At 39.7% G+C, this 24,710-nt stretch overlaps 1 protein-coding gene across 1 annotated transcript in view; it reads right to left on the bottom strand.

The window, feature by feature from the left end:
• The window catches only part of LOC146370443 (general transcription factor IIF subunit 2-like), a 67,102-nt gene extending 42,824 nt beyond the window's left edge, over positions 1-24,278 (bottom strand). The window contains exons 1-4 of the mRNA XM_084908376.1: positions 24,142-24,278; positions 22,722-22,795; positions 22,468-22,486; positions 21,515-21,659 (exon numbers count right to left, since the gene is read on the bottom strand). Of these exons, the coding sequence (XP_084764502.1) occupies positions 21,515-21,659; positions 22,468-22,486; positions 22,722-22,795; positions 24,142-24,207 (304 nt within the window). The 5' untranslated portion in view covers positions 24,208-24,278. The remainder of the gene's footprint in view (positions 1-21,514; positions 21,660-22,467; positions 22,487-22,721; positions 22,796-24,141) is intronic.
• Positions 24,279-24,710: the final 432 nt, after the last annotated feature.

Here is a 24,710-nt window from a genome sequence, read left to right as displayed (position 1 = left end):
GAAATGCAACAAAAAAGGTGTACCTAATAAAGTGGGCCTGAGCGTGTATGGCAACACGGTTTTATTTGTGACAGACCAATATCAGCCGATAATATTGGCAAAGCAATCAATCATGTATTATTACTAGTTTTACTGTAACAGCGGTGTAGAGGTGTGGGTAAGCGAGCCGATACCATTCGTGTACCTGCAGCGTGTGTTATGCAATCTTGATTTGTTTGTGTGTCTTCAATAACTTTGTCTTTGTGCCTTTAGAAGCTACAGCAACAAACAACTGCCCAAGGCTCTACAAGAGAGCCTGCCATAAAATATGCAGCAGTCAAGCGGTTTAAGACACCCCTGCCACGTCTGGTTCATCCTCAGCGGCAGAAATCTGAGAACAATGAGCGCAGCACCGGATTTATTTGGAAAATTAAAAGCAATAAATCTCTAATGAAATCCACACGGGCAGGTGGGTGAGGAGCTTTTTAAGGCAGAATCTGACAAGTTTCTGCGCCGCTGAGTAAAACCCTCCCACACAAAACAGAATTACTTTTCTTTCTCAGACATCTCACACAGAAAGCATTACTAACGTATGGTTTGCGTGACCCGTGCGTAGATAATAATTGATGTGAACAACCCCGCGACTGGATATAATTAAATTTTTAAAAAAAGCACCAATGTCAGCCAGAGTTTCCAACCAGCTCACGCACACAGCCCTGACAATAATGTGATACTTTTTTATTCATGTGTCAGCGTGCATGACTCTCTACAAAAGGCAACCGTTGACTCTAATACACCTCTAAAAAGCCACTGCTGCAGGTCAGCTCGGCCTCTGGATGTTAAATACAGAAATGGGCTGTTAGAGTAAATTGGATTCCTCATTTTAAATGCAGCCGTGGAGAGGCTGAAATAAAGCACAGTGCAGGCTCAGATACAAAAAGACAGATTTCAAGAAAATTGGAGCTGGAGAACAGGGAAAAGAAGAGGGAATTATCAGAAATCATTTTGACATGGAGGCTCTCTCTGTTTCGCTGCTTTGAACACTTTGTCTACAAGAGCCAGAGAAACTGAAATGCATTTAAAACAACATGCCAAATATAAGCTGGTTGAGAAAAAGAAATCCATTAATATGATGGGCTTTGTAGACAGCAGCATGGGTCATCAAAGTAACAAAACCTCAGCATTTTCCACGTCTAACTTCACAGAAAACATTTCCCTCCAGCATGCATTACTTAAAAAAAAAAAAAAAAAAAAAAAATCTTTCCAGCCTTTCAGCACCCCACTGACAGAGGCGAACGTTGTATCTAATGGCGACAGAACATCACATTTTAGCCCCTCTATCATTATTCAGGGTGTCACGTGTCGGCTGTGTGGGAGCGCAGCAGGGGATGGTTGAATAAACCTTTACAGGGAGTGCAGAATTATTAGGCAAGTTGTATTTTTGAGGAATAATTTTATTATTGAACAACAACCATGTTCTCAATGAACCCAAAAAACTCATTAATATCAAAGCTGAATGTTTTTGGAAGTAGTTTTTAGTTTGTTTTTAGTTTTAGCTATTTTAGGGGGATATCTGTGTGTGCAGGTGACTATTACTGTGCATAATTATTAGGCAACTTAACAAAAAACAAATATATACCCATTTCAATTATTTATTTTTACCTGTGAAACCAATATAACATCTCCACATTCACAAATATACATTTCTGACATTCAAAAACAAAACAAAAACAAATCAGCGACCAATATAGCCACCTTTCTTTGCAAGGACACTCAAAAGCCTGCCATCCATGGATTCTGTCAGTGTTTTGATCTGTTCACCATCAACATTGCGTGCAGCAGCAACCACAGCCTCCCAGACACTGTTCAGAGAGGTGTACTGTTTTCCCTCCTTGTAAATCTCACATTTGATGATGGACCACAGGTTCTCAATGGGGTTTAGATCAGGTGAACAAGGAGGCCATGTCATTAGTTTTTCTTCTTTTATACCCTTTCTTGCCAGCCACGCTGTGGAGTACTTGGACGCGTGTGATGGAGCATTGTCCTGCATGAAAATCATGTTTTTCTTGAAGGATGCAGACTTCTTCCTGTACCACTGCTTGAAGAAGGTGTCTTCCAGAAACTGGCAGTAGGACTGGGAGTTGAGCTTGACTCCATCCTCAACCCGAAAAGGCCCCACAAGCTCATCTTTGATGATACCAGCCCAAACCAGTACTCCACCTCCACCTTGCTGGCGTCTGAGTCGGACTGGAGCTCTCTGCCCTTTACCAATCCAGCCACGGGCCCATCCATCTGGCCCATCAAGACTCACTCTCATTTCATCAGTCCATAAAACCTTAGAAAAACCAGTCTTGAGATATTTCTTGGCCCAGTCTTGACGTTTCAGCTTGTGTGTCTTGTTCAGTGGTGGTCGTCTTTCAGCCTTTCTTACCTTGGCCATGTCTCTGAGTATTGCACACCTTGTGCTTTTGGGCACTCCAGTGATGTTGCAGCTCTGAAATATGGCCAAACTGGTGGCAAGTGGCATCTTGGCAGCTGCACGCTTGACTTTTCTCAGTTCATGGGCAGTTATCTTGCGCCTTGGTTTTTCCACACACTTCTTGCGACCCTGTTGACTATTTTGAATGAAACGCTTGATTGTTCGATGATCACGCTTCAGAAGCTTTGCAATTTTGAGACTGCTGCATCCCTCTGCAAGATATCTCACTATTTTTGACTTTTCTGAGCCTGTCAAGTCCTTCTTTTGACCCATTTTGCCAAAGGAAAGGAAGTTGCCTAATAAATATACACACCTGATATAGGGTGTTGATGTCATTAGACCACACCCCTTCTCATTACAGCGATGCACATCACCCAATATGCTTAATTGGTAGTAGGCTTTCGAGCCTATACAGCTTGGAGTAAGACAACATGCATGAAGAGGATGATGTGGACAAAATACTCATTTGCCTAATAATTCTGCACTCCCTGTATTTCAAGAAGCAAAACAGAAACGAGAACACACATGGCATTTCTCTAGCCAAACAATTGCTGGCTCACTCTGTCATATTTTCACCTTGGGCAAAACAAAACATGCTTCTCTGAGAAGAATGGGAGCCAGTGATTCACCTTACTGTGACTACAGGGAAAAACAAATGTGAGATCTGCATTTTTGAGAAACCTGCAGGGTGCAAAAAAAAAAAAAAAAAAAAAAAGTTTTATTTTAATCCACATATTTTGATTTTCATTCTCTGCAGTAGCTTTTTTATGCACAGCGAGGCACAAACCACCCACCTGTCCTAATGCTCTGGGTAATAGAAACATATTGCCAATATTTCAGTAATGTAAAGCTACAATGGCAAACTGCTTCCATGTATCCCCTATAAGTAACTGAATCAGATAATTTACAATTAAGTGCTCATATTTATTAGTGTTTTATACAATTTAACCAAACACCAACCTCGGGGGTGAAAAATTCAGTGAACAAGGAAGAGTTTAAAAAACTTGAGGCTGGCTCCAAAAGTGAGTCATGTTAAAAACAGAAGACTGTATATAAAAGATGGATGTTGATTCTGGGTCTAAACAGGAAGCCAATGTTTTTTGCAAGAGTCTATGTGGAAATACAAACCTCATGTCATATGTCCCAAATAAACCCTTTTCAGATTAGAGAACTGGTTAAATTGTGAGTTTAAGCGTTACTGAATATGACTTTATGTTCACAACCTAAACCAAGGAGGTTATGTTTTTGTAGCTTTTTGTGTGCGTGTTATTCAGTTTGTAAACATGATAGCATGAAAAACTTTGTAGGGGTGTAGAGTGGGGTCATGTTAACAATCAACTAAAATCTTCAAGGGCAACTTAATGATTTACTGGGTTGGAAATTGACAACCTGTAAGGCTTGCAGGTTGTGCGAGTTGGTCATGTGGATAAGCTCAGATCAGCACAGAAGAGCTACTTTTTGGTAGTTTGGTAGTGTTCAGTTTTAAAAACAAAATTGCTATGTCAATCTCAACACAGCTTTTGGGTTAGCCTTTTGGGGCCTTAATTTTTTCAAATAAATCTGCTGGTTTAATGCCACTTTGTGGGTTAATGTGAGCCCAGGACACTTTCACAAAGATTCTTAATCTCAAGAGTTTGACTTTCTATTTAAAATAACATTTTTACCTTATTAAGGGTTTGAATTATACATTATTAGAGGCTGCTTTGAGTGGCAGGTAGGCGCACAGGACCGGTAGCTTTGCTTCAGTTAAACAGTCATAAAACTAGACCTCTTGATTGGATTTGTGGAGTCACGTTCAAAGAATTTTTAATGCAAATATCTTATGAATTACATCAGAAGACCTCTATGAAAAGACTATCGAGGGAACAGTTCACCCTTCCCGGGATAGGGTTACCGGGGCCCCGCCCTGGAGCCAGGTTCGGGGAGGGTGCCCGAGGGCGAGCGTCTGGTGGCCGGGCCTAAGTCCATGGGGCCCAGCCGGGCACAGCCCGAAAAAGGGACATGGGCCCATCTTCCTGCAGGCCCACCACCCGCAGGAGGCATCGTAGGGGTCGAGTGCAATGCGAGTCGGGCGGCGGCCAGGAACGGAGGCCCTGGTGGGCCGATCCCCGGCTACCAAGACTGGCAATTGGGACATCCAGTTGAGGTGGTTCGGGCATCTGACAAGGATGCCCCCTGGGCACCTCCTGGGGGAGGTTTTCCAGGCATGTCCCACTGGTAGGAGGCCCCAGGGCAGACCCAGGACACACTAGAAAGATTATATCTCTCAGCTGGCCTGGGAACGCCTTGGTGTTCCCCCGGATAAGCTAGAGGAGGTGGCTAGGGAGAGGGAGGTCTGGGCTTCTCTGCTTGGGCTGCTGCCCCGCGACGCGGCCCCGCATAAGCGGAAGAAAATGGATGGATGGATCTTATGAATTATATTGATTGTTACTATTCTGTGGCCCAGACTGTCTGAGACATGAGTCTGTAGGTTTTTACCTCACACCTATAGTTCTACTGACTCATCCAGTCTGTTTTTCTCTGAGTTTTAAATGGTTTAAAATGCAATTTTTTATTATTATAATCAACAAAAACATCCAGTTAAAAATTTTATAAAAGGGGACAAGATGAAGGACCGTCCCTCCAAGTATCGTCACATTAAACTCTAATTTAAAAATCAAATCAGCAGTCAGAAACATCCTCTGCTTGCTCTCATTTACAGATAATGATGGCTGCATATTGCTGTACAACAGACACACAGACACACACACACACACACACATCTGGGCTGTGGGTCTGTGTTGTGTCATTTATGTGCAGAAAAGGAGACATGAAAACTGCAATGAGGCAGATTTAATTTATTATCATTATAATTATATTAATTTAATCCATCAACGGAAAATAAGATGAAAAATTGCTTTGAATTGCGAGTTATTGACCACTAACGATCCACAAAGTCATCGCCCATTTCCACAACTCTAACATACACAGTGGGTGCATCCTACTAAACAAGCCTGCAACTGTGAGCAGACAACTTAGCACTCCACTTTCTTCTAAAAACAATATGAGAATTCCTGTTTTTAGAAGGAAAACAGGACTTTTCAAACCAGTGGGTGATATCATGGTGACGACATCCATCTTTTAAATACCGTCCCTACACACTGCTCCCCGGGCGCTGCATTGGTGGCTGCCCACTGCTTCACTGGGTGAATGGGTTAAATGCAGAGGAACTATTTCCCTATGGGGACTAACACGCACACTTTTTACACTTTACACACTTTACACTTTACAGTCTATGGTTTGGGCTATATGACACCATTCCTCTTGGTTACATGCAATTTATATAAACATGTTTTTCACATAAATAATCCAAATGCATTTGTTCTTTAGGCATAATTGCACACGCCATCACCAAGTGCACTTAGCTGAAACTGTCCAAACCATTTATATAACAGAGGCTAAAAAAAAAAACCCCAACAACAACAACACAACAAACCCCACCACCATCTCTCTATATAATTCAACAAAGTTGAAAAGAGCACCACAAACCACACTCTTTAATTTAAAAAATTAATTCAGTTAACGCAAATCTACAACACTTTCAACGGAAATATAACACTTTCATCACAGAGGGATTTACTGCAGGACTGATGCATTAGTTTGAACCATTTGTACCTAATAAACTGGGCACTGAGTGCATGTAAATGAGGCGGTGCTTTCACGATTCTGCTTAACTTGCAAGCAATTGAGCAGCCACTAAATATGTTTTTCATTCCTACACAGTGGGGTGGCATGAGCTTTTAAAATGTATGTGTTGATTAGTAACAATGGATTCTTACGCTCCCGATGTGCAGCTACCAGCCCAAACGTGACCCGAATAAATGAGAGGAGGGAGACAACGGAGGAAATAAAAGCACAAAGCTGAAAGTGAGGGTCTCCAGACACATAAACACAGCAAAACAAATGTCAGCTTGCAAACAAATTACTTCCAACAATACCTGTGACATTATATTTTCAGAAATATGCTCTGTGCTGTGAGAGAGTAGTGCAAAAGGAGAGAGCTGACAGCTTCAACCAGCCCTGACTGCAAGGATGCCCAAGAGGTTTGAGCCCAGTGAAAGCAGCAAGTCCGAAGCCTCTCCACTGGCTTACCGCAGCCTTGACTCGCCTAACAAAACACAGAAAGACTGCTCCTTGACGTCAGCCAAGGAAACGGCCCAGCCTTTCCACTATTCGTGCACAACTTCCAGCATGGCGAGTGGATGGCTGAAAGCTGGAGATGAATACAAACAATTCATACTGGAAAGCCTGCTGAACGCTTCTGAATGAAGCCAGATATAACCAAGCATCGGCTGTTAGTGTCATCTAACTACAAAGCCATGCTTTTTTTCCAAGAGGTATCCAGTCAAGAGATATTCCTCTCTAAAGCCTCAGCAATTCATAAACCACACTGGTGGAATGAACCTATAAAGCTAAGCCACCCGCACTCCTTCAATAAAACACCTACGACAGTCTGCCCGGGATCCAACCAGCAGCCTGCGCGCTTCCAGAACTTTTGAGCGTGATGCTACTGTGCAACAGGGATTTCAAATAACAACACAGGACAATTTCTGCTTTATATTTAGCCTGCTCACAGCCCTCTGAATCGCTGCCCACATTTCCACTTTTGTCTCTCTCGGAGATCTGATATTGTTGTTGTAAACGCATGCTTCCTGTTCGGAACAACAGCCAAGCCAATCAGTATTTATCAGTCAGACTACAGATGGTGACTTTATCAAGCTGTCGCACTCCAACACACAGGGTCACATCTTAAATATGGAGCTGCAGAGTGGGAGGAGGCCCTGGTTTTATAGATACTCTCATAAGGAATCACAGTAGTAGACATTTAGCAGCGTTTAGAAAACCTAAAGCAACGATCGCCATTACAGACACAGTTTCAAAAGCCTTCCTCCGTCCGTTCCTCCAAGAATGACTTGGCCGGTGTGAGCAATGACAAATATTGCCCAGAATCCATCTACACTCGCACTTAAAACTGATTTATGCTCATTTCTAGCTCCATATTTCATCTCTTTAAATGTTCTCTTGATAATTAAAGATACTTCTTATTTTGTGCAGCCCCTCAGTTCACATGTGGCCTAAAATTTAAAACACGTGTTTATAGCTATGCTCCCTTTAAGCCAGCTTTCTTCTGATTGGCTGCCCCTCTCAGACAGAAGGTATGAATAGCAGGTGGTGGAAACCCCTGCGCTCACAGCGCCTGAGATGACCATTTTAGGTGTGTCCCCCTTTTCTTCTGAACTGCATTTTCTTCACGAAACAGATTCAACAAGGTGCTGGAAACATTCTTCAGAGATTTTGGTCCATGTTCACATGATCGTATCACAGAGTTGCTGCAGATTTGTCGGCTCTATGTCCATGACGTGAATCTCCCTTTATACCACATCCTAAATGTGCTCTATTGGATTGAGATCTGGTGACAGTGGAGACAATCTGACTACCAGTTTGAAATGATTTGAGCTCTGTGACATGCCTGGTTATCCTGCTGGAAGCAGGTGCAATAAAGTGATGGACACGGACAGCAACAATACTCAGGTAGGTCTTTGAGTTTAAACAATGCTCAGTTGGTACCAGAGTACCAAAGTATGCTAAGAAGCTATCCCTCACACAGCACACTACTCATCAGACCAGGAAACATTTTTCCTGTCTTCTGTTGTCCAATTTTGGTGAGTGCATGCAAACAGTAGTCTCAGTTTCTTGTTCCTTGCCCACAGGAGTGGCACCTTGTGCAGTCTTCTGCTTCTGTAGTCCATTTACTCCAAAGGTTGAATGTGTTGTGTATTCAGAGCAATGTTATGAGTAATGAGTGGCTACTTGAGTTACTGTAGCCTTCAAATCAGCTCAGAGTAGCCTGGCAACTTCTCCTCTAACCTCTGGCATTAACAATTCATTTTCAACAAGAGAACTGCAACTCACTGGATATTTTCTCTTTTTCAGACCATTTTGTATAAACTCTAGAGATGGTTGTTTGTAAAATCTCAACAGATCAGGAGTTTCTGCCTGCGTGGCACCAACCACCACCCCGTGCCATGTTCAAAGTCACTGAAATCACCTTTGCCAGCTGCTTTTCTTCCTGGGTTATCTTTCTCAGCAGAAATTTCTCAGCATTGTGATGACGCACTACAACAAATTACACAGTGACATAACATCTCATCAACAACGAAACACAGACACATTCAAGATAAGCTCCTTAAAATATAACAAACCAGATACACCGCAACTGCTTCCTTTGCTTCAAGTTCTTCCCAGTGTTTAGCAAACTTTGTGACATACTTGATATCGTTTCAGCATAAATAAATCTATTACTAAAGCACACAGACTTTAGTAATAGATTCATTTGTGGTCTGAAGCCTTCACAGCTTGATACAGTACTGTTCTTTGAACTAAAGGAAACACACCATGTTTACGGTATAACAAAGTTTGTTAACCTTCAGGGAAATCACTCTGTCCAGTCAGGAAACATTGTGAATCCATTTCACCTGCTTTGGTTGTTTTGCAGGTGGTGGCCACAGACTATAGCTTTCTCCTTTTTCCTCCAGACTGATTTTTCTGTCGTTTTGCTTTTCATTACTGCTGGTAGCCTGAGATAATATCTGCAGCCTATTGAGGCTGCACAGCTACTCCAGCTCCTTCAATAACACAAACACTCCCATATGTGCCGACATAAGCTTTTCTCTGTACCCAAGTTTCAAAGAGTGTGGTACCATGAGACAACAGGAGACAGGCTGTAACATCAGGAGAGAGTTGAACAGGACCGTAGAAGGGCATCAACCCAGCAGCAGGTTTGGCATCTGCTCCTTTGTGTGAGATGGAGCAGGAGGAACACTGTCAGAGCCCGAAGACACGACCTCCACGGGGCTACACGTGCATGTTTGTGACCAAACTGTCAGAAACAGACTCCATGGAGATGGCACGAGGGCCCCACGTCCTCAAGTTGGGACCTGTGCCCACAGCCCAGCGCCTGTGCAGCTTGACTGACAGTCACCAGAACTGGCAGGGCTGCCACCGGCACTCATGTCTGTCACGTGTATTAAATGTCCTCCTGCAGCCTGTCTGGTAGAATGATTATATCTGTATGAACTGAAATATTACTTTTTATAAAACGTAAGTGGAATCTTTGTAAGGATAATATTAAACACTAAAAGACATTGACGCATTGTTACAATGTCTCTACAAACAAAGCAATGTGTTTTCGTAGCACCGTAATTGACTTTTGTGTTTAGGGGGACTATTATTTGTTTGGACATTGCCTAAAAACAGACTTCTGGCCTCTGCAGGGGCTGTGGTGGAGTGCTGCATCAGTTGATCTGGCTCCTAAAAAAATCACTTGAACCGAAACCAACTAAGAGTTTTGGATGAGCTGGCGTGAGTGAAACACAGCTAATAAGTCCTCAGCATATGTGAGAACTCCTTCATGGCTGTTGTAAAGCTTTCCAGGTGATGACCTGGTTGAGAGTTTGCAAAGCTGTTCATCTAAAGTGTTAATATACAGCTCCACAACAAAGAGATCCTCAAATGTGGAGGTGTGCTGATGCTTTGGACTGGTACTCGAGTTTATTGTCATTAACTAGTTTTTCAGATAAAAATTAAACCTGTTATTTTAATACAGTGGACAGCAGGCCACACAGATCGCCTTCTTTCAGCTGCTCCCTTTAAGGGTCGCCTGAGCGAATCATCGGCTTCCATCTCATCCCATCCTTAGCATTCTCCTCTGTCACACCAACCCTCTGCATGTCCTTCTTCATTAGCTCCATGAACCTCCTCTTAGGTTTTCCGCTTTTCCTCCTGCCAGGCAGCTCCATCTTCCTCTCTCCAAAAACAGCAGGCAACACACATGGCAGGTGAAAAATCAAACACTGTTTACTTGCTAAACAGATCATCTCAGAATTTATCCTTGCCCACGATTATAGAAGAGTTCTATATTCAGCACTCACAGTTTCATCTACCAGCAAGACAGAAGTCAAAGAACCAAACAACACAGTTTGTACATTTGTTACTTTAACCTAAAAGTCTAGGGAATGTTTTAAATTAACAAAAGTATCCATGTCGAAAGGAAATTAGGCGAGGAGGCAAAACTGGCAATAAATTAAAGGTTTTAATTATTAATTAAACTAAAAGAGACGGGCAGGCTGCTATCACCGCCAAAAAGGAGAAAACACAACAAAGCTCAAAAAGTTCATCATTAAGAAAAAGAAAGAAAAATCAAAACAGTAAATGATTTGTGCACCGTCCTCTCCACTGAGCAGGAGTAAACATGCACGAACAGGGAATGAAAGCATAAGAAAGAATTATGAAAATATAATTCTGAAAAGCACATAACTTATGTGACAGCTAACATCACAAACACCTTTAAACCCATGTTTCTGACTTCTAGGGCTGTTCGATATAACGATATATATCGGATGACGATATAAAAACATCTATCGTTTCATTTTACGCTATCGTTTGTTTCGTGGTGTCGCAAAATAAACTGTTTACGGCAATATTTTTTCGTCGTTCTGATGGTCACTGTAGTGGCTATATTAATTTCTTAAAGTTCTCTCTTTCTCTTATATGTAATATAACCACACTGCTGACGGACAAGCGCCTGTTTTTATGCGTTGTCGTTAGCAACAGCGACGGTAACACCTTCGCGTGTCCGCTTGTTTATGTTCCACATAAACCTTTCAAGCTCAAGATCCTGTTGAGACTTTTCAAAATAAACTGAATCACGTGAAAGAGCAGATTATTTACGGATGAGAAGTAAAAAAGAACCGCCAGGTGCTAAAAAAATAAACCTTAGACTCAAACGTTAGAACAGGCTTTTCCCCGCAGCACGCCGTGTAATAAATACAAAGAAAATGGCGGCCGTTACAACTTATGTCTAAAAATGTATAGTTTCATGCATCGGTTAAAACACTCGACTCCGGGTAAAGGACGCGCAACTGGAAACACTTCACACAAGTCGAGCTGCCCGAGTATGGAAGCCCGTTTCCGCCACTAAATAAAAACAAAAAAGCTAGTATCCATAACTTGAAATTTCGAGTTACTTTTCTCAAAATTTCGAGTTAGCTTTGCCAATCAAAAATATACGTGAATGAGGTCGCTTTCTTGTTACCTGGAAGCATATGGCGCAGAGGAACGTGCACTCAAAAACGGATCCCAACAAATTGGCGCTTTCGCGAGTACGTTTGCTGATAGTAACACCATGTGATTCAGCTAATAACACAGGGATTTAATCATTTGTGAAGCCAGGCTGAAAACACTCAGCAATCTGTGCATTCACGACTGGATGTAATACCGGTAGCTTAGCTGTAGCATTTGTAGCTGAGGACTTCAGCTTCCGGGTAACGAGGAAATGACGTCATTCATGTAGATTACTGATTGGCAGCGTTAACTCGAAATTTCGAGCTACTTTTCTCAAAATTTCGAGTTAATATGTCGAAATTTCGAGAAAATAACTTGGAATTTCGAGAAAATAACTCGAAATTTTGAGTTATGGATCCTTTTTTTTTTTTTTTTGGTAGTGGCGGAAACGGGCTTCCATAGCCCGAGATTCACAGAAAATGTTAAATTTTTGTGATTGATATCGTTATCGGGATGATAGAATTCTTATATCGGGATATGAGATTTTGGTCATATCGCACAGCCCTACTGACTTCCACATATTTTTAATGGTGCCTTCAAGTGTCAGGAGACAGCAGGAAACCACAAGAGCAGCATCTGCAAAGCTCTGCATCGACTTCCTCACTCGTCAGCAGTGCAGGGTTTGGACTCAAAGATCAATAGTTACCTTCAGAGCTACACATCTTCTTGACTTTGGGCTACCTGCACTTTTCTGTATCTAATCAAGTGATCAGATATTTTCTAACTTTTTAAAACAAGAGGAGTCAACTATAGTTTCATAAACAAATGCAGGTAAAAGACTGTTGTATGCAGGTGTGAGCTTATTAGAAGTTAACTTTATCAGTTTCAGGAGCATTAAAGCATAGATTAGCATTAAAATGTTTTTACAAGAAAATTTATTCAAACACACTAACGGGGTTCAGAATTGCACGATTACACCGCACAAGAGCGGTAGAGTCAATCCTACAAAATAAAATATCTATTCAGAAAAGATGTTTTATTATATAATAGTCTCAACAGACTGTAAAGCGAACCAGAACATACCGGAAGGAAAAGGGACTACACACCCGAGTGTTTCAACAAGTGTGCAAAGTTATAAAAGAACTCAAAGCGAATCCTGTAGCTGTGTAAACACTGATAATAAGAGGACAGACTGTTCTGTGGTTTTCAATAGTTTCAAAGAACTCAAGGACTGCAAAGTCAGAGTGAAAGCTTCACACAGACAGCTGAGGTAAAGTCCTACTGTAGCAGAGCAGCACATTACATCTGGCTTTTCTTTTCTCTTCTGCACGCTACTGTGGCAGCTAAGCCTGTTGCTTAGCAACCTCTTAATCAATACCTGGTTCTTTTTGCCGGAACAAAGCAGAACAACGAGAGGGGAAATAATGGAGGAACATTTAGCTAGCAGCCTTACAGGACAAAAGGCATGTCAGGCACCATTTGTGCTCGTATCAATCATGGATGGTCACAATTAAAAACCTTTTACAATTGTTGGATCAGTGCATACTTGTATAGCAGAGGTGGAGGAATGCATTATACAGAGTCTGAAATGTTTGGATTATAAGGATTAAACACTGTGTGGTTGGCTAAATTACATATTTCCTTACAAGCAGAGATGGATCAAGCAGGCCCAGCCAACTCTGGGATGTTAAATGGAAGAAACGCTTGTGCGTCACAATGTAATTTGCATATCACTGCCACACAGTTTTATATAGCGTTATTCCAATTCTTCAACTGAATAACACCTTTTTTTTTTAGGTTTTTAGATAGATGTTTGTCAGTGATAAATAGTCACTTCAGTCACAACTGGAAATCAAGTTTAGAGTTAGTGTGGGTTCCCATTTTGAAGACTGGAGTTCGATTTTTTTGGCCATCGTCATGCGTTAATAATGATAATATATCACAGAGATGATCCCTAAAGGGAGCGGTCAAAAACAGAAAAAAAAAAAAAAAACTGACAGCGAAACTATTGAAAACTAAACAAATGATCAAATCTACCAAATCAATCAACCAAACAAATGAAAAAAATAAAAGAAACTCGATTGCAAATAGTAAGTACACTTGAATCACAAGATTTTAAGGGAATAAATTGTTATGAAATTAAGACTAGTAATAATGCCGCTTCTGATATTTTCTCACTCTAAAGGTATCATTTTAGTATTTAGTTTCTTAAAATCTTGCAATTTCAACATCCTGTACTTTTGCTTTGTCATACATATCTACACTGTCCAGTCCTCATGCATGTATAGTAACCAGTTAGTCCATAATTTATCCCAATCTCCACTCTGCACAAATGCACATACAAATATAAAATGAAATATACATATAAATATGCTATACTTGTTATTTTCTGTTTGTCTATTCTACTGAGTACATTGAGGGTAAAGAAAAAGTTCAGTTCCCTCGATGTGTACATATACAAAGCTGAGTCTGATCAAAGACTTTTCTATATAAGGATCTATAGCTGATGACATTCTGTGGATAATAGTACCAGCACGTGTAGGTCTGACAGTAATCCAGCTGTGCAGTAAGACTGATTATGACCAAAGAAAAAAAACGTGATATGTATTTATTAAACAAAATTACTCTCAGACTTTGAAAAAAAACCCAGTGGATTCATTAAAAAGATGAAACCTAGCTTTGTAACTGAGCATATTTCCTTAAACCTTAATTACAACTCAAATTAAAAATAAATAAATAATAAAATGTGAACTGAAGTCACCATGCGACAGTCTGGTAGAAAGAGAATTTGAAAGCAAAGCAAATGAAAAGGATGTGCTCAAAGACAAAACAGGAAAACTTTTTCAAAACAAAGCACAACAGTCAGTTTCTCTCGATTTATTAATGTTTGGAAGCCAAAACTGTAACTGAAAATAAAATTCAGTTACAATTCACTTTAGTAGTGATGACTAGAACTGCAGCCATGATATAATTAATGACATCGTCTCTGCCTTTAAGTTAGTTCAGACCAACTGTACTTAAAAAAGGTCAATTTATAAACATGTGATATCTACAATGACTGCAAACATTGATTAAATTGATTTTAACAAGGATTCAAACCCACTGCAATCTCTAAAAGGAGTCAAGAGAAGGTAATGTAGTGGAAATTTAAATGCCAATAGCTGATTATATAATTTCCCAAATGTATCGCACAGAAAATCCATTATTTCAAAATATAGCCTGAACCTGCTTTGGCCGAGGTGTCAAGAATCTGTTAACATTTGAGTAAGTGAGGCAAAAAGTGTGAGAGCGAGAGTGCAAGTGCAGATCAAACCCGTGCAGGTGTGCGTGCGCAGGTACGGTTACGGCTGGAAAGCTGCTGTGTAATTGTATGTGTGCACTTCGGAGTGCTAGAATGTGGGGAAGCGAGTGGGAGACCGGTGTCATACAGTACACCTTTCCTGTGGGCGAGTGGGGGTGGAGCTGAGCGCTGGTCAGGTAAATAGAGACTACACACCACCGCATCTCAGAGGACATTATCCTACGTCTTGTTTCCAGTGCACTCTGGCAGTCAGGCCAGCCATCTGGAGCACCAACACCTTCTAGAAAAAATGAAGAGATTTAAACGCCTCCTGTGCCGTTTCCACATTCACAAACATAAGATTATAATCCTGGTGATCCTCTGACACCTGTGCCCACCCACTGCTGCCGCTGCTGCAGCACACTAACGCAATAATGTTTCTCTCTTTAAAAAAAATATAAATTATTTTAAAAAAATTACAATTCTAAACTTCTGCTGAAAATTTTCAGTTCAGCACGTATTAAAGTGTTTCTGTTTCTGGTTTTAATAAAGGACTGAACGAACAGAAAAAAGCCTTGAAAAAGAGAAACTGAAATATCCATTATCACATGTAGGAGGTATTAACATGCACATGCAAGTGTGGGTGCATCTAAAGTGCGTGAAGGCGGTGATAGAATAAACCTCGATAAGGACAACGCTTTATTTTAATTTTCATTACAGTTTGGTAATAGTTTTCTGAGACAGAGATGGCTGATAACGCCGATATTAATTATTATTCTGTGATTTGGGGATAGTGCAAATATTCATAAACACAATTAGGTCCAAAAGGTTTTGAACCATGACAATTTTTCGCAATTTTGCCTCTTTGCACAACCACAGTGGATTTTAAATATTACAGATGTGACTGAGTAGAGACTTTCAGCTTTATTTAAAGCATTTCAACAAAAGTATGGCATTAACTGTTTAAGAAAGAGATTTTCTTTTTATACAGAGTCATTATTTTCAGATGCTACAAAGTCATTGGACAACTGACAGGCAGTTTTATGGCCAAGTGAGGCTTGGTACCTCATTTTTTTTTAAGCTTAAAAAAAACATCTGGAGTTGATTCTAAATATTAAACTTGCATTTTGTAGCTGTTTGCTGGCAACTCTCAATACGAGGTTCAAAGAGATGCTAATGCAAGTGAAGGAAGCTATCTTCAAGCTGAAAAACCAAAAATAAACCAATAACCTAATAAACTAGAGACAGAGGAATGACTTTAGGAGTGTCCAAATGAACAACCAGGTGCATTCTTAAAAGGACTGAGTGCAATTGCCAGCTCCGCAGCACAAAAACCCCTAAAAGATCCCAGACAGTGAATAATTTGGTCAAATGCTGCAAAACTGTTCGAACAGATAAAAAAAACAAAAACATATACTACATGTTTGTTACTTGATCTCAACCTAATACAGCATGTTTTTCAGTTACTAAAGAGAAAAGGCACGGTACAGCATTTCAAAGGAGGTTCTAGACTTCAGGCAAAAATGACTGCAAGTATTAAAAAAAACAAACAAACCTTTTGTAAAAATTGCTTTCAAGCTGCTGGAAATGGAGGACTATCTGTCAAAATACTGCCAAACAGTTAATGCATCACTTTATTTAAACCCCTTGAATTAAAGCTAAAAGTCTGCACTTCAGTCGCATTTTTATTGTTTGATTTAAAATCCACAGCGATGGTGCACAGAGGCAAAACTACAAAAGCTGCATCACCGTCAGTCTAGTGGCCTAAACTATTATCTCTTTACCAAAATTGAATTTTCTTTCCTACACGGGCACACAGGGTCCCATTAAAACATTTAAAAGGGTTGCATAATACTCTCAAATGCTGGAGGACATATTTGTTTTTTGGAAACATGAGTTGTGGAGGATTTGGGAATTGATTCGTTTCTGTGAACTGGAAAATAAATATCGAAATTGAAATTTTCCTATATTGAAAGAAAGACTGGTTCAGATTTAAAACCACAGGGATTTACTTTAATTAACTTTTTTTAATACTTTGGCTAAAAAAAAAATGAAGTCAACGTGCAGTAAAAAAACAAATAAACTTTTGGCTTGAACCAGTTTAAAGTTTTAAAGTGTGCATCATTAGTGGCAATGCTACTTTGATATCTAGATCCTCACATTTCTACATGCTATAGCTGTAGACTCACACCAGGGGGCAGTGTTAAAGTTTTTTGGAACAACTTGTCTGAGGGCTACTAACATTTGCATCTGTGCTGTAATTGGTCCTCTAGCTTAATGAAACAGAGTGTTGAAAACAATTTTTAAAAAATCCACTTTCCAGAGTTCTCATGTAAACTTTCTTGATCTTTAATGATTTTTCTTCACTTCTTTCTCTTCGTGGTGAACTTTAAACTGAAATGAACCAATCACCTTTCTGTCCCCGCGCAGCACCAACGGCTGCTGTTGATAGCCAACACAGACTGCACACAAGCATGTCTGTGTTGATTGTTACTCAGGCCTTTACCCTACACAGACAGACATAAATATAGTATCACAAATAACTTGACTCGTGGACTGGATTTCCCAATGGTGCTTGTGGTGTTGAAGCCTATTAATTAAAGTATAAATTAGTATTAACCAATATAAACACATGAGCTCATGTCTGGCTTATGTGGGAGCCATTCTTATAACTGAACCGCTCATGTAGTAAATTTACTCTATGAACACTGCCCTCCTTTTCAGCAAACTAGACACGACCAACATGTCTGCAAATTTGACACGGTGAATGTGTTGGTACTAATGGTTTGGCTACACCGCCATCTTCATGTCAGCTCCAGCTCTTAAAATCTATTGTTACTGACACCCATGTATACAAGCTGCAGGGCTGAGTCACTATTTGCAAGTCAGTCACACAAAGCAGGAGCACTGCTTCGGTTTCTCTGTAACACAGTCCAACATCAGCTCATTCTGGAGTCATTCCACCTCAGATTATTGTGGTCTTTCTGCTCGACCATCCAAATCAGGGATGTCAAATATCGTGGGCCACATACAGCCCATTCTGATCTTAGGCAGGCTGGACGAGTAAATCTCATCATTGCCCAGATTGTCCTGTAATTATAAAACAAAAGTTTAAAGGCTACTATATAATTTTGTTAATTCACATGGTATTCACCTTTTTTTCTCTCTCTTTTGACACTGTGGACCACTTGTAAAAACTTAATTTTTTAATGACATAAATAGTTGAAAAAGCTGCTTATTACATTATTCTGTTGAATGACCATGTGGTAAGTCTTTATCCATGGAAAGAGTTATAAAACTTCTGAAAATAAGTCCAAATATTGTGCTGTTCTATACATAGCTGCTTCCCCTGAGCCTGGTTCTGCTGGAGGTTTCTTCCTGTTGAAAGGGAGTTTTTCTTTCCCACTGTTGCCAGAGAGGGCCATCTGATTGTTGGGGTTTTCTCTGTATTACTGTAGGATTGTTACCCTACAATAATACAGGCTACTAATCGCAGTATGTGAACACGGCAAATTGACCTTGCAAGGCTACTCACATGAAATGAGTTACTAATTCTTTTTTCATTACGCTTAATGGTTTTTATTTATTTATTTGTACATATGACAACTGTTACATATGTGCATTTTAATGCCTCTTAGTACATTTTAATCTTAACCTGAATTAATAGACTCCTCCAGGGGAATATGCTTGTCTATAAAGTGGATCTCAAGGTTAAATTCAATATATTTTCTTCATTTTTGTGATTAAGAAAGTACGCTGTGTGTTTTATAAATAAAGCTGTAAACCATTCAGAAATGGTCCTTTTTTTATTAGTGTGCACTCAAATATGCAACTCTGTATTTTATCTAGTCAATACTCAGATATTTTTTAGGTATCTGTCCCCTGGTTCATTTTTATGGTAAGGAAAGCCAGTAAAAGTTTCAGGCTTTCACCCGTAATATTTTTTTGTTATATTTATGTTCAGGTATCACTTCAGGTTTCAAAGTCCAAAAGAAAAGGGTCAGGAGCTGCAGTAACCCTACATTAAAGTAATCGAGCATTAAAACTTTGTTTTTCCAATTAGTGTTCTGAAAATATCTTCAAAGATTAAGTTAAAATTTACTTGCGGTAAGGTGTTTCTGTTCTGTTTCTTTGCTTTAGAATGTAATATTTAAAAAAAAAAAAAAAAAAAGCTTTATCTGTCGTGTTGCTGGGGGAAAAAAACCCACAAAAAAAAAAAAATCTGTTCTTTTTCTCTCCAAACTGCCCACGAAATGTATTCACTGCTCCATTCGGATTCACACCTTCCACTCTGGACAGACTTCTGGTCTCCAGTCAAAACTAATCTGGTAACGCCCGGGGAGCGCTCGAAATACACCACCACCCAAATGCGTGCCCCCTTATCGGGGTTTAAAAAAAAAAAAAAAAAGCACCACCACCACAAACAGTAATTTCGTTGTTACTGAGCACCGGCACCCTGGGAGCTGCAGAACTGCTCTTGACATTTTGCTGATTTGAGCACCCCACCCCCTGCAATTTATTTACCTTTTCACTAAATGGAAGTTTTCAGTGAACTGAGATAATTAAAAAATATATATATTCCACGTCAGGGAGCTTTTCTTTCCATTTTCTAATAATTTAACTTTCAGTTATTCCCCTTTGTATTGTCTAGAAATGTTAATTAAATCCAGTTCATTGTTCTTTACTTTTGATTCACTCGACTTGTTCAAGTGTTAAAATAAAGTTATCCCTTTAAAATTAACACTCTAATCTATTGTAATTCATGGTTCACACACTCCCAGACACCAAACCATACAGTTGCAGCTATTTTTAAGCTCTTGGTCTGATGCAAATCCCAACAAATCCCTTTGGCTCAGACGGGCTATGACACATCGTGCCTGGCAGCGAACGTCCTCCACAAATCAGAAGCCACTGTCCTCATGAATTTTACAGTGCAATCAGTGCAGAATATATCAAAAACAGCTTTCCATCAGTGCAAGTAAACCTAAGAGACTCGAAGGCTACTTAAATGTCACATCCTGAGTAGATTCCCAGCTTTTCTTCCCCCTTATATTAGTCGTCAACATGGCAGCTCAAAGACTTTTCTCTTTCTATTCTCCGATCAATACTTTACAATTAGAGGAACCAGAAAATGGCTTTTATGGTTGCTTTGACTGGAACTCATTCCACAGCATTAGCATAATATATTGCAAGTGTGCAAGGAAGCTACTCTAATGCTGATGCCTGCCTTGGATCTAAACCACATTTTTCCTTTTTTGTCTGACTATACAACAACTTCTCTTTTCTTAATCAGACAACGCTACCTCAGAAAACGACTCTGCGCCCCATTGACCTTGAAAATTGAGCTTTCTAAACATTTTAACAGAGTAAAAAATAGTATTTTAAACTTCTCCTAACCATAACATAGTCGTTTTTGTAACTAAACCTAATTTAAGCTGTTTTCACACATGAACTCTAGATAATAGATAATAGATAAAATCAAGTCTACACAGAGGTGGTCTCACTTTAGCTGAGGTTTAGATGAAGCTGCTGTCTGGGTACAGCTCACAGGAGGCAGTGCGCACGATGCCTATTTGCTTGCTGTGAATTCTCCATACGCATTACATTCTCGCCTAACTCTGCAAAGCCAGGCTCCTGGTCAAGACCCAAAGTGGTCCTGACGTGCAAATTGTTCCCCTGACCTGATTTGAAGTGAAAGACTAATCGATCTCTCAAGCAACTGATTCCCTTCAGGATCCCTGGAGCCAAGTCTTTCTGTTTTACTGGGCAAAGTAAATGACTAGAGGCCTTTGAGCCTCAACAAGCTCAATCTATTCTCCAACTTTAAATGCATAAGAAGCACAGCTCGGTGGCTTGTGGCCGGGTGTGGTATATGAACAGCACAGTGGGACGCTTTTTGTAAGAAGAACTGGAGGGCAGGATGTGAAAAGTGTGGTTACAGACAGCGGGATGGTGACCATGGAAGCTAATGAGTGCGTAATAACTCACCAGCCAAGTCAATTCTGTTTGTGAGTAGCAGCCAATAAAAAGAAAGCTACCTGAAAAACAAGGGTCTCCTTAAAACAAGAGCTAAAACAGAACTGCACCAAGGCCTTGTATAACATTGTTAAATCTGAAAACTGTGAATTATGCAAAGCACTTTAATAGAATCCAAGAATAAAAATACAGAGCTGGAAATGGCCTTAGTGGGTCTCATTTAAAAGAGGTCTAACGGCCCCAGAGTCAATCTCCTGGTCAAAATTAAGACGTGTTTGTTCCACCTCTGCTGCACCTCTCTCTTAATAACCTCTTAAGAGTGGAAAGACACTTGTAGGCTGATTCAGGAATCCTTATGTGGACTGTTACGAGCACTGCAAACAAAAAAGCATCACGATTGTTTGGTTGGAGAAGTTGTTGCTCTGAATATGCAGGAAGGATTTGCTCGTATTGAAAGCAAAACCAAAAAAAAGTTTCTTTAATTATTAAATAAAACAGAATTTTTATATTTTCTCCCTCTTATATCAAAGCCGATCTTTCTCGACTTTATTATGCACCACCCTGCAGGAATCACATGCACTGTCTATCTATTTCAGTTTGAACCCTCGAGCCAGCTACCAAACATGATCCAGGTGGCTTCATGATCAGGCACGAAAGCAGCACGGAGACGAGGGCTGGAACAGCTGGTTTAGACTGACCTGTGTTACTGTGGCTGAAGACTGCCATGGTCTGTCCACCCACTGGGTGCATTGTGAAGGGATGATCCTTTGGGACCTCCAGTGATGCATCGTTCTCCCCCACAGCATCCAAGGCTATCAGCTCGTCACTGAGGCTGAAACATACCTGAGAAACAAAGCTGGAGGTCAAACACGATGCACTGAAAGTATATCGATCCATCAGAGGGAGCTGGGTCAGAGCAGCAGCAGACAGTGATGGGATGTAATATAGAAGAAAGAAAGAGTAAAATTACACAAAGCTAGCCGTGATATAACCTTGATTTTAAATACAGAGTATATAGGTGGGCCTGCGGATATTTGGACAGTGACACAATTTTAATAATTCCAGCTCTGTAGGCCATCAAAGCAGATACAAAACAATCGAGTTTCAGCTCAAATGAAGGGCAGACTCTCAGCTTTAATTCAACTGGGTAAACAACAATATTGCATTAACTTTTAAAGTCATTTTAAACACATTATTTTACACGTTGAAGTAATAAAACCTTTATTTTTAATACTTTCTTGACAAACCTTTTGCAGGCGATAAATACCTGAAGCCTGAAACACTTGACACCAACAAGAAAACTGTTTTCGACTTTGTGATGTTTTTTAATTTTTCTTATAAAAGGTGTAATCCCTAAAACCCTCAAATTAAACCAGAGTCTGCACTTTAAGTCATTAATTCACAAGATAAGTGCAAATATTTGGTACACAAGTTAAATATTAAAAATGATACCCATGTCCAAAAATATGAAACTAACTTAATTTAGTATGAAGGTGTGTATATCATTAGAAACAAGCCGTTCCTGCTGATCTAAAAAAACAGGAAGAAAACTGGCGGAAAGGCCTTTAAAGGTCATCTCATTGTAGTTAAAAACCAGCATGTTTTATTCAAACATTTAACCAACAAACCAAATCATCCAAAGCTGACTCACCTCTGTTTTGCCTTGCTTCCTGTCAGGATTGTGAGAAAACAGAATAATTTAACATTTCATTAATCTCAATAAGTCAATAATTACAATTTTCCCACAGCTACAGCCAAGATTCAGTTTGTGACAATGATATAAACATTCAAAAACTGGTATTTTTGTTAAAAATTACTTTCTAAAACAGCTGCTGAACAATCAGCTAATCACTGCAGCACTAACACTAAAAACTAATATGGACACATCCACACTGCGGTACCTACTTTCCAATGGTAATCTTTCCAACTTCTCCCTTTTCTGCAGCCTTGTCCCACTGCTGAGATAAATACTTGGGAACCTGGAGAGAAATGCACCAGTTTAAAGGCATCATGAGAAGGGTGCGTTCATGTGCTCTTGGGGTCGGTGGAGTTTGGGGAGTTGCTCTTCTGACTGTTGTGTTTACCTGAATTTTAGTTGACCAATTTATATGCTGATATTTTTCCTACTGACTGAGATCTATAGGTGGTAGGTATAGGGAAATAAAATGAATCAAAATAATCTGCTGTCACTTTGTTTTTGTCCTGGTTAAATGCAGTAACACACCCGATGTGCATCTTCAGGGTGAACTATGCATTGACGGTCATAGCATGGTTGAAGGACGTTTGTCCCATTGCTGCTGTTTTAAATACAGATATCGATAGATGATCAAATGGCTAATTTAGTCCCTTTATCAAAGGGCTCTAATCATAAGTATCACATGCACTGGGAGCTTGCACCATTAGCTGCCGCCTTGAAGTTGGAAAACAACACAGTTTCTGATGTAATCCCAGAGGTACGAGTCCAAGATACCTGATGAAAAGCTGAAACCACTTATTGAGTATAACATCATTATCTGGACATTTTCTATACTTATTTTTATGAATGTTTTCATCTTAAACTTTTTGGACTGAGGGAGAAAATATCTTTGATGTGTTATTTGGGATTAAGATTTTATTTTATTACTGGAAATTTGCAGTCATTTTAAATCTTATTTTATATTCAGATGATCTGCGAGGGAAGTGCTCACCCGTTAAGGAATTAAACAATGAAAAACCAAGGGAATAAGTCACAAACCCATCCTCTAATTTATTTTGAATATCAAGCATATGAATCCCTTTTCTCTTTATTCTCTTCTCAAGTCACAATTATTTATTTGTATTCTTGTATTGCAAGAAATATTTATTAGACTTAGATATTGATAAAGGACAGCTTAAAATCTTGCTCTGATTCTTCCAAGTGGGCTTTCGTGTAATTTTTTCCCTCCATTACTACCACGTGAATGCACAATAAAGTCAATGCTTCAGTTGTTTTTTTCCTCTTGGTCACAAATTCACAAACATATTCCGCTTAAACACCTATTGTAAAACAATAAGTACGAGCACTTCTTAAAAAAAAAACCAAAAAAAAAAAAACGTTTTTCCAATTTCATGTGAAGTTACCCCCACCCGGAAGCTCGTTTTTCCGATTATTCTCACGCCACATGAATGCGCAATAAAAGTTCTGTAGCTTCAATCCTTCGATCAAGCCGACACCTTTAAGTAAGGTGAATTATTAAAAAATCACTTTTAAAAGCAGTGCCTGTGTGTACCAATAAACTGATAACACCTGTGAACGTCGGTGAAGATGAAATTACGACGTGATTTGATCATTTTCAGGTGAACAAACCTTCACAAGCCACACGCCTTTACTTTGTTTGACTCCAGTCAGGTCAACCTCCATTTTCTCTGACATCGTTTTAAACAGTAATGCGAGAATTGGCTAAATAAACAAGTACAAACAGGGACGCCTGGTGAACGTTCAATTTACTCAGGAGTATCCAATTAGGCAGGGAGGCTTCAAAATAAGACTTCCTGTTTTATCTTTCAAAATAAAACTGATTTTTATGATTTAAAAAATACTTGCACAGAAATGTCAAGTCTTGGTTTTATTATTTAAAATATCCTGAGGCTGATTATACCTCGCTTCTTATCCTTTCATGGAGAAAAGAAAACCACTTTATTTTCCTCCATTATCTGCAGGTTCACGCACAGATTTAAAAAGTTTGGGCTTGTTATCTTAATTTTTTTATTATTTAACATCCTCCATTTGTGTGGACACATTTTCAGCTCTCAACATTTTGATTAATGTGGGACTGTTTGCTCTTTAAAGACTTCATTTATCACGGATCTGCTGGGGGAGAAGTAATGACATGACGGGGACAAATGCCACAGGCTTGTGTGATTTTATGAGCTACA

The sequence above is a fragment of the Perissodus microlepis genome, chromosome 16 (genome assembly GCF_051167445.1).
Source record: "Perissodus microlepis isolate ML-2025 ecotype Zambia chromosome 16, ASM5116744v1, whole genome shotgun sequence".
Taxonomy (NCBI): Eukaryota; Metazoa; Chordata; class Actinopteri; order Cichliformes; family Cichlidae; genus Perissodus; species Perissodus microlepis.
The sequence above is the reverse complement of the archived record's forward strand: the minus strand, read 5'-3'. Positions and strand labels throughout refer to the sequence as shown.